Below are 12,180 nucleotides of genomic sequence, written 5' to 3' on the forward strand. Positions count from 1 at the left end.
ACTGTTCACTGGTAGAGTGATCCACTTTGGCTTGGGCTGTTTTACACAGATGTTGTGCTAGTGATTGTTAGCTTACCAGTGCTCCTAAACATTTTTTTTTTTCCATAGCCATTTTTGAATCAGGCTGTTGGTCTGCTCAGGTAATGGCATGCCTAGCACAGCAAGAAAATGGAGATGCTTGCATCTAGAATTGTGCAGGATAAAGCACTGCAGTCTCATACAGGTTTTAATGCTGTAGAGATAAGAGAGGAGCAGGCAGATGAAACGATGCAACTCCTTTTTCATTAACACCAAGCAAAAGGTGGATACAGGCACTTAAATATTTTGGCTGAACAACTGCAGAGAGTGATTTAAAGCCTATTATCAAGACATACCTTGCATCCATTGTAATGTTACAGAGATTCAACCACAAAGCACAGCTTTGCCATATCAAATTTTGTTTCTGCAGATAAGGCTGAAAGTTTAGAAAATCAAAAGACAGTTGCAGGTTTAAGGAAGTCTGTAGTTCTTAGTTTTCCTCCTTCTAAGGCTTGTGCTTTGTCAGCCTGCAATCCAGACTAGTGCTGTGTACTGTTTTTTGACTACTCTAACCACCTTAGACCCTGCCACCAGTTGAAATTGGCACTGAATTATCATATCAACCAGGTCCTCACATCTATTTTGCCATTCTGTCTGATGCTGGATCCCAGTGAGGGATGAAAATCCACTATTAGGCTGAAATATTCAGCTCTGGTTGACCACTGCATGCAGTAAACATTTATCTGAAGTGGCTGTAGTAAGAGGGAAACAACTCTAGGGCTAATGTAGCCTCATAGCATAGTAAATAGAGTATTGTCACTGCTAATAACAGGCTACAGGCTTTATGCTTGTCAGGACTACTTTGTCTGAACTTGCCTTAACCTGCTTTGATCTGTGCCTTCATCTGGTTAGATGTGAAAGCAGTTTTCCTAATGACTAGAAAATTCATTTGAAGGCCAAGAAAAACAAGACAGAAAGTTGGTAGCAAACATAAAAATGCCCCTAAGCAAGCAAAAAATATGGAAAAATGACATCAACATCATGTTCATCCTATCAAAGGGCCTTGGATGCTGACAGTTGGCAATATTTTCTCACTACCCTCACTGCAACCACTGCCCATTGGACCCACAGGATGAGTGCCAGTGTGGCCATAACATCATAAAAAATGAGTAGATAGTAGGAAGTGTGCATATGTCAATTTTACCTTACTGTTGTTTTTTTTCCTGTAGTATTATAGCAGCATTCTTTTCTCTCCTCTCTTCATCTGTCCTCTCTTGCAATTAGATCTAGACTAATAATAATTCATATGTTAGACTATTACAGTTTGTTACACTAACTATAAATTCCTGACTTTACATACAAGATGTGTCTCCTTTTTGCTCATAACAAGATTTTGAGTGTAAGACTATTTCAGCTAGAACTGACCAGTTGGACAGGACAATGGTACAGAAGTGATATTCTGGAGATGTCACTACTAGGTGGGACCCCAGCAACATACCCAGCTGCTGCTGTCACTTTGAAAACTCACCTTCTCCACAGCAAGCACTCAACAACAAACTGTATTTGTGTTAGTGGGCTAACTACCCAGAACACCTGTAACAAGGCACAATCCTCTGGATCTTGCAGATCTAGTGAAATAATCCTATTGACATCCTTGGTCACGCATCCTTTTCACATTCCTGGTTTCTGTCAAGGCCTTATTTGTATCCTTTTAATTTTATTTAGGAGAACAGATTTTTACTAGTGATAACAGTCAAGCCCAGAACCTAGGAAAGAATGCAGAGAAGCAATGTGGAGAAACCATAGCTGGAAGGTTTCAATAGCTCCTTTAATTAATTACCAAATAGAAAATGGACTTTCTTGGTTCTCAGGTATCAAAATCCAGCATCTAAAATAGCAAGAATGACTACAGTAGGAGAGGCTTGCAAGAGCATAGTCATTCAAGTCCCAGAATGACAAAATGTAAAAAGGGATACTTCATGGCATCAGCTGGTATAGGTCAGAACCTGCTTACGCAAATATTACAGTTAGTCACTGTATTTAAAAGATTTGCCTGGAGGGAGAGGAAAATGTCTGTACTGCAAGGTATTGTAAGGTGAACAAACTGGAATTACCTCAGTGTAATGTCTTCATGTAGACATAGTCTTAGAGTACATAGTCTTTAGGTTTGACTTGGTTCAGTACAGGTCAAGCACATAAAAAACGGTTAGTGCACTTCAGTGACACTGCTGTCACCACACACTGAGCAGTAGGAGGGGTGCATCTTCCTGAAAAGCATTATTACAGAGGTCTCTTCAGAAGTGCAGATTCTGTCTTTGCATCCTCTCAGGCAGTGTTCAGGAAAGCATGCAGGCAGACGTGCAAGTGTGCTGATTGTTACTCTATCTGGTGTGCTCCAAATCTGCTATTGGTCTTCTATGTACATACAGAGACACATTTAAATCATATGAAAATGTCTGTATGTCTAAAGTAACTCTGCCAAAGTCCCTGTACTTACCATTTAAGAGCAGAAAGCTTATCATTTCAGTTCATGTTATGCCTCATAAACGCTTTCAAATATAAATATGCCATCCAAAGCTTATATAAAGTCATCACTGCATAGAGGACTTCATAGAAAATTACTGTCAAATCTTTAAATAAAGAAACTTTGCTTAGAAAATGTTCAGTCTATGCACTGCATAAGAAGAAGATGAGTGAAGTGGTTTGGTATCACAGTGAAAAATCCATTATACTGAATTCATATCTTTTTCATGTGTTTCTTTATAAATATTTTTACACAAAGGAAGTAAATACAAAGGTAAAATGCTATCTGGTAAACTTGTAATTTAAATGATAAAAATGTGACTGGTCAAACAGATTTAACACACAATTCATAGAGACAAAGTAACAAGAGGTATGCAACACTGTATTTTGTTCAAAATGCATACTGCTGGTTTAGCAAAGTGCTGGAAAGCTGCATCCCTTTGTGTTTGTGAATCCATCTGTTTCTGGTGAGTGTGCAGGCAAACAATAACAAGGCATTACCAAATTGGAGGCTATTTTAACCAGAGGTACAAAATGGCTATGTAGTTGCCTAGGATGGGAACATGTGTACAAGTAAACACGGAAGTGAAACAATTTCAAATGCCATCCTGCTTTTACAAAATGTCAAGTTCCCTAAAGCTGGTTAAAAGAGAAGCTCACATGAAAACTATCAACACTGCTCTGACAACAGAGAACCAGTAAAACTGCTAGCAAAACCTCTTAGGAAATGATGTCTGTGCAGTTACCGTGACCATTCAGTATGGTAACAGTATTTGAAGGTGTTAAGTATGGATGGAATATGGAAGCACAACACAAACAATAAAAAGTCGATGACATCAATGCATTTGTAGATTCTTCCATCAATCTTTACCTCTTAAAGTGCTGTAAGCAGCATTATCAGGGGGGATACTGAGACCTACATACTGTGGAGCTGATGCAGGGGTGGGGGGAAAAAGAATGTGTCTTTTCAAAATAGTGTAGGAGTAAGTCCTAGTAGTTAATGAGTTAATCATACACTTTTAACCAACATTCTGTAAACAAATAACATTCTTTTAACTCATTCTTGTCTGTAAAAATGGTATGCAGCCTCTGCAAAGAGAGGTGCTAAATATGCAAAAGAGCAAAACTCCAAAAAGGTAATAGAGAAGAATGAGGCAAGTAACATCATACTACTATGGAGAACTACCCAAAACCTAGCACTTAGAATGCCACTGTTGAGATGAGCATGCTGGAAGACTGTAACTATAAATGTAGATTTTTCAGTTTTTATCACTGAGGGGTAGAAAACATTCTGCTACAAAGACTTTTCTTCTCTTTCACGTTTGTTTTTGGGATTTACTCAAGAAATGTATGAAATTTCTATTTCAGCTGGAAAATTTATTCTGTGTTTAGACAGACTCCTAGAAATTTTCTTGTTCTTCATGTTGTCAAAATGAAATTGGAAAATGAAAGATGAAATTTGCTACACTTAGATCTCACCCCATGGGAACACCTTCCCTGTTTTCTTTTGTTTTCCCTTTTCATTTTTTTAAAAACCAGATACTTACTCTACGTTTTGAAACAATGATCATTGTTCTTCAACAGTTTAAGGCTGTCAGCATGCTTTGGGGTGGGGGCAGGTATGATCCTGAAAGCAAGGTTATATTACTAAAGTTCAAGGACAGATCAAGAATGTCTCTACACTTCCCAGGTCAAGCTTTTCCAAAGAGAACTGCATTTTGCTGCTCAGACCTGTTTCAGTGGATGAAAACAGGTATCTTGTATCTTTCTGAAAGGACAGCTAAGAAGCATACATAAAATCAGAAGTAAAAGGAGGAACTGCATAGTTTCTCCTTGCCTCCAACAGTTTTGTTTAGATCTGAAAAACAGTGGCGACAGAGAGACTGGCTACATGAGGAAGGATAAAAACTAAGGCTGGTTAAAAATGTTTTCAGTTTAAGAAGTCTTTCTGATGAAAAAACTTAAAAATTAAAAAAATCTAAATTATTATATAATAATATTGCCCTTCTTTCATGAGCTTTTATAGGGAGCTCATCAGTAAATGAGCTTATGAGGCAGATCAAAATGGAACAAAGAAAGATCTATACTGCTGGTATCTGTGGACTGTGCCTACTTTTTATCTGCCCCTGAGAGAAGATCTCCAGTTTCACCTGATTCAGCAAGCATTTAAGAACAGAACAGAAAATGGAAAGGAACAAATATATGTCACATTCTACTTTACAAATGAATTTTAAAGTCCATAGTTTGTCATGCTGCTTTCTTCACTGTCCTTGAAACAGGGGCCATAAGCCACTTTAACATTCAGTTTCTGTGGATGCATTTTCCTGCCTAGCTTTCTGTTCCTCTGTTGCACTGCCAAATGCTACCACCAGATTTGTTACGCTGCTGGCATGTCCTGGTCTATTTAATTTGTCCTTTACAGACTTGGCTTTTCGAGAATGGCTGTGCAAACTCTTTGACCTTACTGATGGGAACCCAGAAGTCCTTTCTGGCTTTACTGATAGTAAATTATCTTTTTCAGCCTTGACAGTGGTAGGCATAGAGGTGTAAGAGGCACTCATACCTGCTTCACCAACATCACTGTCATCATCTGTGTCCATCTGTAACTGTTTCTGCTCTGCTTGCCTTTCTGCTTCAGAGACAAACCCAGGGTACTCTGGAGGACGTTCTTGGGAAAGTTGCTGCTCAACTTCATATTTCCACTCTGTGGCCCATTGTTCAACTGCTGAAGGGCACACCTGATCCATGATGGTACTATACTCAGCAGTCCAGTTGTTAACTCCTCCAACCATCTTCCCACCCTGTGCAAATATAAAGCTCCTTGACTTCATCATAGTGGTTTGACAAGCACTGAATGTTTCAGGAGGAAAATAGCGCATTGCTTTAGATTTGTCCAAGGGGTAAGAGATGGTAGCTTCTAACTTGGTACGTTCTACTTTTAGCTGAGTGTTCTGGAAATCGGATCTTGGTACTGACTGACTGTTTGTAACAGCATCCATCCGGTTTATACTTTGAGGAATCATTCCATCACTCTTGCAGATCCCCTGCTTTTCATCCCCCAAACCACCTGAACCAGAATGAGGCATAGAAGCATTCTGTGCCATTTCTAACATAGATTTACTGTCATCTGCTGTGGCAACTGCATTAGCACTAGAGGTATAATGGAGACTGGTATGGTGTTCTGGAACCAGCATCTTTGGGTCTACTCCATCTTCTTTGGTACCAATAGAATGGGCTTTTCTACGCTGTTCCAAGGCCGGTGACATAGGAATGGCACTGTCATCATATGTTAACTCATCGCCACCAATGTGGTATCTGTACATGCTGTAGCCATCCGAGCTGTTAACACTGCTTTGCCGCAGGAGATAGGCAGCGTCACACTCCGAGGAAGCGCGCGAACGTGTGTACGTCAGCTGGGATTTGTCGACACCTGCCAGTTTCTCAAGAGCATTCACCATCCGACCAGACAGTTCTTCCAACTGAGAGAGTCGAAGGTCAACTGTTTGAAGGGAAGCTTTCATAAAATGTTCTCTTTCATTCACTTCTTCTAGCCTCATAGACATATTTTCAACTCTGTTGGGTATAAAAGAAGAAGCATAGAACAGGGGCTGTGGAATGGTCCAGTAACCTGTTATAGGCACCCTGTCTGCTGATTGCTTCAGAAGGTAGAATTTTATACTATGAATCATGCATCATTTTTTTCCCCTACATGTAGCATCAAAACCAAGTGCATTTTCTTGTTATCTGTGCTTTCCATACACTGTAGTAGAGGCCTATTTGAACTTTGCCTTAGTTACATGTCAGGAGAGTACAAGAGCTGAAGCCCTCAAGCACAGTGTGCCACCCACTTCATATTCAGTTGTCTTTCACTGTGAAACATCAATTAATTCCATTAAAAATACTTTGTAATGACATGCCCACAGGATGATTTAAAATAACATCAGGGCATGTTGTAAAACAGGTTTTGCAGCTGTATGGGAGAAAGCAAATGCCAGTGTGTATGGCATTACTTTAGCTCTTGAAATACTTTTCAATTGTGTATCAGCTGAAGGGAGTGCAATTATTGTCTAAGTTCAATTAAAATAATACTTTTCCCCATTTACTTTTATAGTTTATATCCTAATGGAAAGAGATATATAAAAAGTAATGCATTAGGATGTGCCTTAGAGATCATACACTAGTAAATCAACTATGGAAATTAAATCAACATTCCTTTTCTCTCACACACAAAAGATGACGAAGCATCTGGAACAAGAAGCCATGAGAAATAAGCAAATCTGCTTTGTGGCCATAGACCATAGTGAGTCAGTGAGGCTTAACAGCCCTGCTTTATTCTCTGCCACAATACGTAGGATTTTGACAAATTGCCATGGATAAATAGCACGATAGAAACTGCTCGAACAAATACATGTAGCGGATTTCATTTACCTCTCTATTCTCAAATTTCACATATACTACAGGATGTACAGGGTCTCCCTTCGAGAGGATATTTATCCATTAAAGAATTATATGGATCACAGATCTACTTAATTAGAAATGTTAAAAGGAAGATAGATAGATAGATAGATAGATAGATAGATAGATAGATAGATAGATAGATAGATACTATCATCAAAATACTATGAAACACATTATGGTGAAAGAGTATTTAAAATGTGTGTAATTTTCATAATTTCAAGGAAGTGACAAAAGACCCCATCCTGGGACTGACTTAGAATTACTAACAGAAGAGGCAGAGTCTTTGGGAACAGTCCTGCCCTGTGACCTGGGGAAACAGTGCTGCTACCATTATCACTGTGTGCTTACACAGCAATATGCAAACATCACCTAGTCCTCAGAATAGCTTAATGATTTACATCTGAATATTCCCTGTATTTTAAATGGGAAAGTTCATATTGAAAAGATAAAATGCATTCATTGTTCAAAGCCTCCAAGAGGATCTGGGGCAGAGATGAAAAGTCAACAGTTGTGAATGGTGAACCCTAGTGTATATCATAGGTCCAAGGGAGGAATCCTCAGTATCATTATTTCTCACAGTTGGATGAGCTGTTGGAAGCTCAACAAGTGGTAATTTGCCCAGACAGATAAAAACCAGAACTGTGCTCTTCACATGGGTGAGAGGGAACAAACTCACCATGAACTAAAATATTCTTATATCAAAGCTACCCAAACCATTAGCCTTGGTGACATATTAGGAGGGACAACAAAGAGCTTGCTCTTGTGAGAGATGTACCGGCACAGATATTTACTCAGGATTCAAATCAGCTTCTGAATTGGTGGTGCTTTTCTTCAAGATATAAACCTCTTGTACTTTTACTCAACTGGTTATAATGCAGACAAGAAAAAAGCAAATAATGTTCCAGATAAGTGAGGGTTTTTTTTTTCTTATTATAAGTACCTTTCAGAGGTAACTCTGATGCGTTCATCATTAGATGATTGCTGCTCATCCTCTTTTTCTTGGAAGTATTCTTCTACACACTGTTCTTCAAATTCGTACAGCTTTTTTAGCTCCTCCTCATTCAGAAATAACTCTGTACAAAACAGAAGAACAAAATATGTTTCTTTTTTCTGAACTCCTAGCAGTCAGTGTAAATCCATTTTAGCAGATTATTTTGGGCATGTGGGTACTGCAGATTCTATTTCTGCACTAAGTGAACAGATTTTGTAAATCGGGAAAGAGCGCTTAGCCAAAGGTGGCCACAGCCCTGAAGGCAACGTAATGCATTATGAACATCATCTGCTTTTATGACCATCCACTGGGGGTTATATTTCTCAATGACCTTTGCACTTTTTAATAGCAGTGCTACACATTGAACAAACTGACTAGATTTTATAGGATAAAGACTAGAGCAAACTGTCAGTTTGACTGTTCATTCAAACACTGTTCTTAAAAGGACACCAGTTATAGGCAACATAGAAGCTAATATAGCAGATTGTTTCCCTGATGTTCCTTGGACAACAGCTTCAAAAAATTATGATCATGTAAGGAGAATTCAAGGAAAATTTAAACTTTTGGGGAGATTTCATCCTTTAGTTGAATTTGTCTCTGTATTTTTTGATGAAGTGTTACATTTAGGATTTTCCCCTTCTTTAACTCAAAATCATATTGTGCAGAAATATAATTACTTACAAAATAAATTTCCTGTGAAATGTAGAAATACAGAGATAACTGAGGCATCTGATTAATTCAATGAGGCATATAGTGAAAATAATAATCAACAATAACAGGGTGTGTTAGATTCAAGAATCCTCATAGTTCCCCTGTGAAATGACAGGTAAGTGGAGAAATGAAAGTGGGGATACTCTTAGACACAATCACAGAGCTGACTCGAGAGATAACATTTGAAACTGTGATCCCTTTTCAGTTTCCTGTTTGCTCTCTCTGATATATGGATTTCACTAGGACTTGGCAAAATTGGATTAAGTAGATGCCATCTCATGATTTTTAGAAAGCATGTTAATGAATGTCTTCATTAGCAGCACAGCACTTTTCTCAGGAGTCCACAGAGCTTAAGAGCTGCTAACTTGATATAAATTTTGTCCCATGCTATCTTCTGCAAATACATTTGACTGTCAATGTGAACAAAATAGTCCAGCAGTTGAAAATCTGCTGCTTTCTGCTGATACGGTGCAAAGAGCTCAATGTAGAGAATATTTCTTGCATACTCAGCCCCCTGTCACGCTCATCCTGGTCTCCTTCACCCTTCCTGCAGCGACAGCAGATTCGCTTGATGATTATGTAGATGTGGCTGAAGATAATCATTGGTGGTGGGAGGACAGGTCTGTCATGGAATGTCATGATCAGCTGGTACCGCTGGAACTTCCAGACTTGGTTGGATATTGATTTTACCTCAAAGAAGGTATTACTGGAAAGGAACATAAGTACGGTTTCTATTAGGCCCCTAATTGTTACTTAGTATTGAGCAAGCACTATGCTGAAAAAAAGTACCAGCTAAATAACAACATGTGGCCACAGCGCTTGCTTGGTTCAGCTCTTTGCTAATGCTGCTGAACTTGCTGAATTGATGATTAACTTGAACTCAGGATTTCACTACTGCTTTTGGGTAGCTCACCAGAAGCTGTTCTCCATCCCCTGTGTACCATGCAGAACTGTCCCCTTCTTAGACTATTTGTTCCTACTGTAGAAAGTCCTTTAGATGTTAATGAAAAGAAACTTGGAAATTTTACAAATAGCATAATTTGTATTTTGGGGCTTGGTTATAAAGTATTTCTTTTGATACATGCCAGTATTTGATATTACACAGAGTACTGAATCCATGAAAGGTATTTTGTGTGCTAAATGCAGAAGCTTCATGCAGTTTGCCTTTAATATGCTAACCAACTTGACCTACATAGAAGACTTCAAGTTTTCACAAAATGTCCCAAGTTTTCACAAAATGTCCCAAATTCAAACTTTATTCACTCAAACTTCTGACTTAAAAACATGCTTCATGGTTCCTGTAAAGGAATATGTTCCTGGAAGCCATGGCCTCATTTCTACATCAAAATAAGGTGTATTATAAAAATGTTTTATTTTGTATTTATTCAGTGAACATGAAGGGTAAGTGACAGCATTCAATCCAGAAGTAATAATAGTCAAAGTTATTAAATACCAACTAAGATAAAGAGGACTTGATATTCTGTCATAGGTAAAGCTTTTCAAGAAATTCTGAAGTATGTTCAGACAGCTCACTGCATTTCTATGAGATGATAATACTTGCACTTCCTTTTTTCATATTTTTTGTCTATTTCTATTATCATGCTGTGCTTTAGAACACCTACATTCACAAAACCAGTTAAAATATCCCTTCAAACCCAGAGAATTCTTGAGTTCACATAGCTTTTGGTTTCTTCTGTCTGTCTATACATGACATTATTTACTAGTGATAAGTGACAGTCTGCCTTCATCCTGTGTCCCCTGCATAGCAGGAATTCCCCAGCTAGATCGCATCCCCTTGCAATCATGCTGGGATGACAGGAGTTAACAGCATGACCTACTTCCCAAACTGCTGATTCTTTGGTCCTCCTAGCAATGTGACTGGCATTTGAACACTTTAAAATTCCTGACCTTTTAAGTTACTGTGGTGGGTTGAAGTTTCTCCCCAGCATTAAGTCTGCCAGACCAACTCAGTTACATACATCAAATGAATCATAGGCTTTGTGAGTGGTAGATTTCTGGGCACACAATGAACTGTTTGTCATTGTGACACCAGATACCTATGCCAGCAAAGCCCTCCAACACTACCTGTTTATGGCTATCAAAAGTGGATCACCTGCTTTTCCCAGGTGGTGTGTTCAGTAAGTCTTACTAGCACATAAATATTTCAGGTGTTTGGGTTTTTTTGTTGTTGGGTTTTTTGTTTGGTTGGGTTTGGTTTTGTTTAAATCCCTAAGTTATGACAGGGAAATCATGTGGCATAAATGTGGGTAGAAAGAATAAAAAGCATAAATTAATTTACTCTTACTCCAGAGAAGTCTAAATACAGATTTGTGGAATAACATTAAGAATACACATAATGAACATTGCTTGCACTGGCCACAGACCTTAGCAACATGTAGCTATTCTTTCTCTTGGTTTAAGGCAATATAGACTCCTTTTCTGGGTCATGTATGAATTTTGCAAGACCTTAGTATCTTTTTCTAAATGAAAAGCCAAACAGGAAGAAAAAACCCCCAAAAATCTAGATGATGTAGTGATTGTAGAAAAGCCTTCCAATTTTGATGTTTAGATTTTCATTCTGCAGTTCAATTGCAGAATCACATTTGCCAGTGGTGACATCAGCTTCCAGCATGTATGTAGCAGGTTTCATGGATTCTGTTTTACATCTTTCCAGAGCAATCTTGAGGCCTGTCACTATCCATTAAATGGTAACTGGAACTAGCCAGATTCTCTCATGCATTACTTCAATTGCTGGCAAATTCAAAGCACCCTTTCCTCCACTCTTTCCCAGCCTGTACACTATTCCAAGTATTTGCCAGTCATGTTCATGGAGTAATTAGATTCTCAGTGCAAATGCAAACCCCTGCAATATCAGTTGATAGGCTCACAGGAACTTTATCTCAGCAATAAGAAAGTAAAGACATCACATGATCATTTACATACTTGAAGACAGCAATCAGCAGGTTTACCAACAGGATATTTGCTACCAAGAGGTAACAGGCCATAATAGCAGGAGTGAGCCATGCCCCTGGTATACATGGAGGGAGGCGTTTACCGTCATCATCATAAAGATTGTCCCCACAAGGAGCTGAAGGAAAACAGAAAGGTATTTTTCACAGATTGCCTGCTACTTAAAAACACTATTTACATTTCTTCAGTGATGGCACATGCATAAAATTTGCTCAGCTGAAGAAATTCCACCATTTTATTTCTAGTAGCAAGTATGTGTAATTTCTACTTCAAATTCTGCTACAGCAATAACTACAGCATATAAAACTATTTTCCCATGACAGTGAGCAGAGAGACAGCTCCAAATTTACTGTACAGTGTGGCTTTATCTTCAAATCCCTATGGATATTCTTTTTCTTAGAGTAATAAAGTAGGACAAGATCTTAATGTGCATAGATACATACTAATAGTGGAATTAAAAGAAATTCTCCAACCAAACTTGTGTGCTTACTTTGCCAAAAATCTAAAAG

At 38.4% G+C, this 12,180-nt stretch overlaps 1 protein-coding gene across 1 annotated transcript in view; it reads right to left on the reverse strand.

Annotated features, from left to right (window-relative positions):
• Nucleotides 1–3,877: 3,877 nt before the first annotated feature.
• TRPM1 (transient receptor potential cation channel subfamily M member 1) overlaps nucleotides 3,878–12,180 on the reverse strand; it is a 75,054-nt gene continuing 66,751 nt past the window's right edge. Inside the window, exons 24-27 of the mRNA XM_054168742.1 lie at nucleotides 11,645–11,789; nucleotides 9,208–9,407; nucleotides 7,940–8,072; nucleotides 3,878–6,114 (exon numbers count right to left, since the gene is read on the reverse strand). Coding sequence (XP_054024717.1) covers nucleotides 4,836–6,114; nucleotides 7,940–8,072; nucleotides 9,208–9,407; nucleotides 11,645–11,789 — 1,757 coding nt within the window. The 3' untranslated portion in view covers nucleotides 3,878–4,835. The remainder of the gene's footprint in view (nucleotides 6,115–7,939; nucleotides 8,073–9,207; nucleotides 9,408–11,644; nucleotides 11,790–12,180) is intronic.

Source organism: Dryobates pubescens, chromosome 17 (genome assembly GCF_014839835.1).
Source record: "Dryobates pubescens isolate bDryPub1 chromosome 17, bDryPub1.pri, whole genome shotgun sequence".
In the NCBI taxonomy this organism is placed as follows: Eukaryota; Metazoa; Chordata; class Aves; order Piciformes; family Picidae; genus Dryobates; species Dryobates pubescens.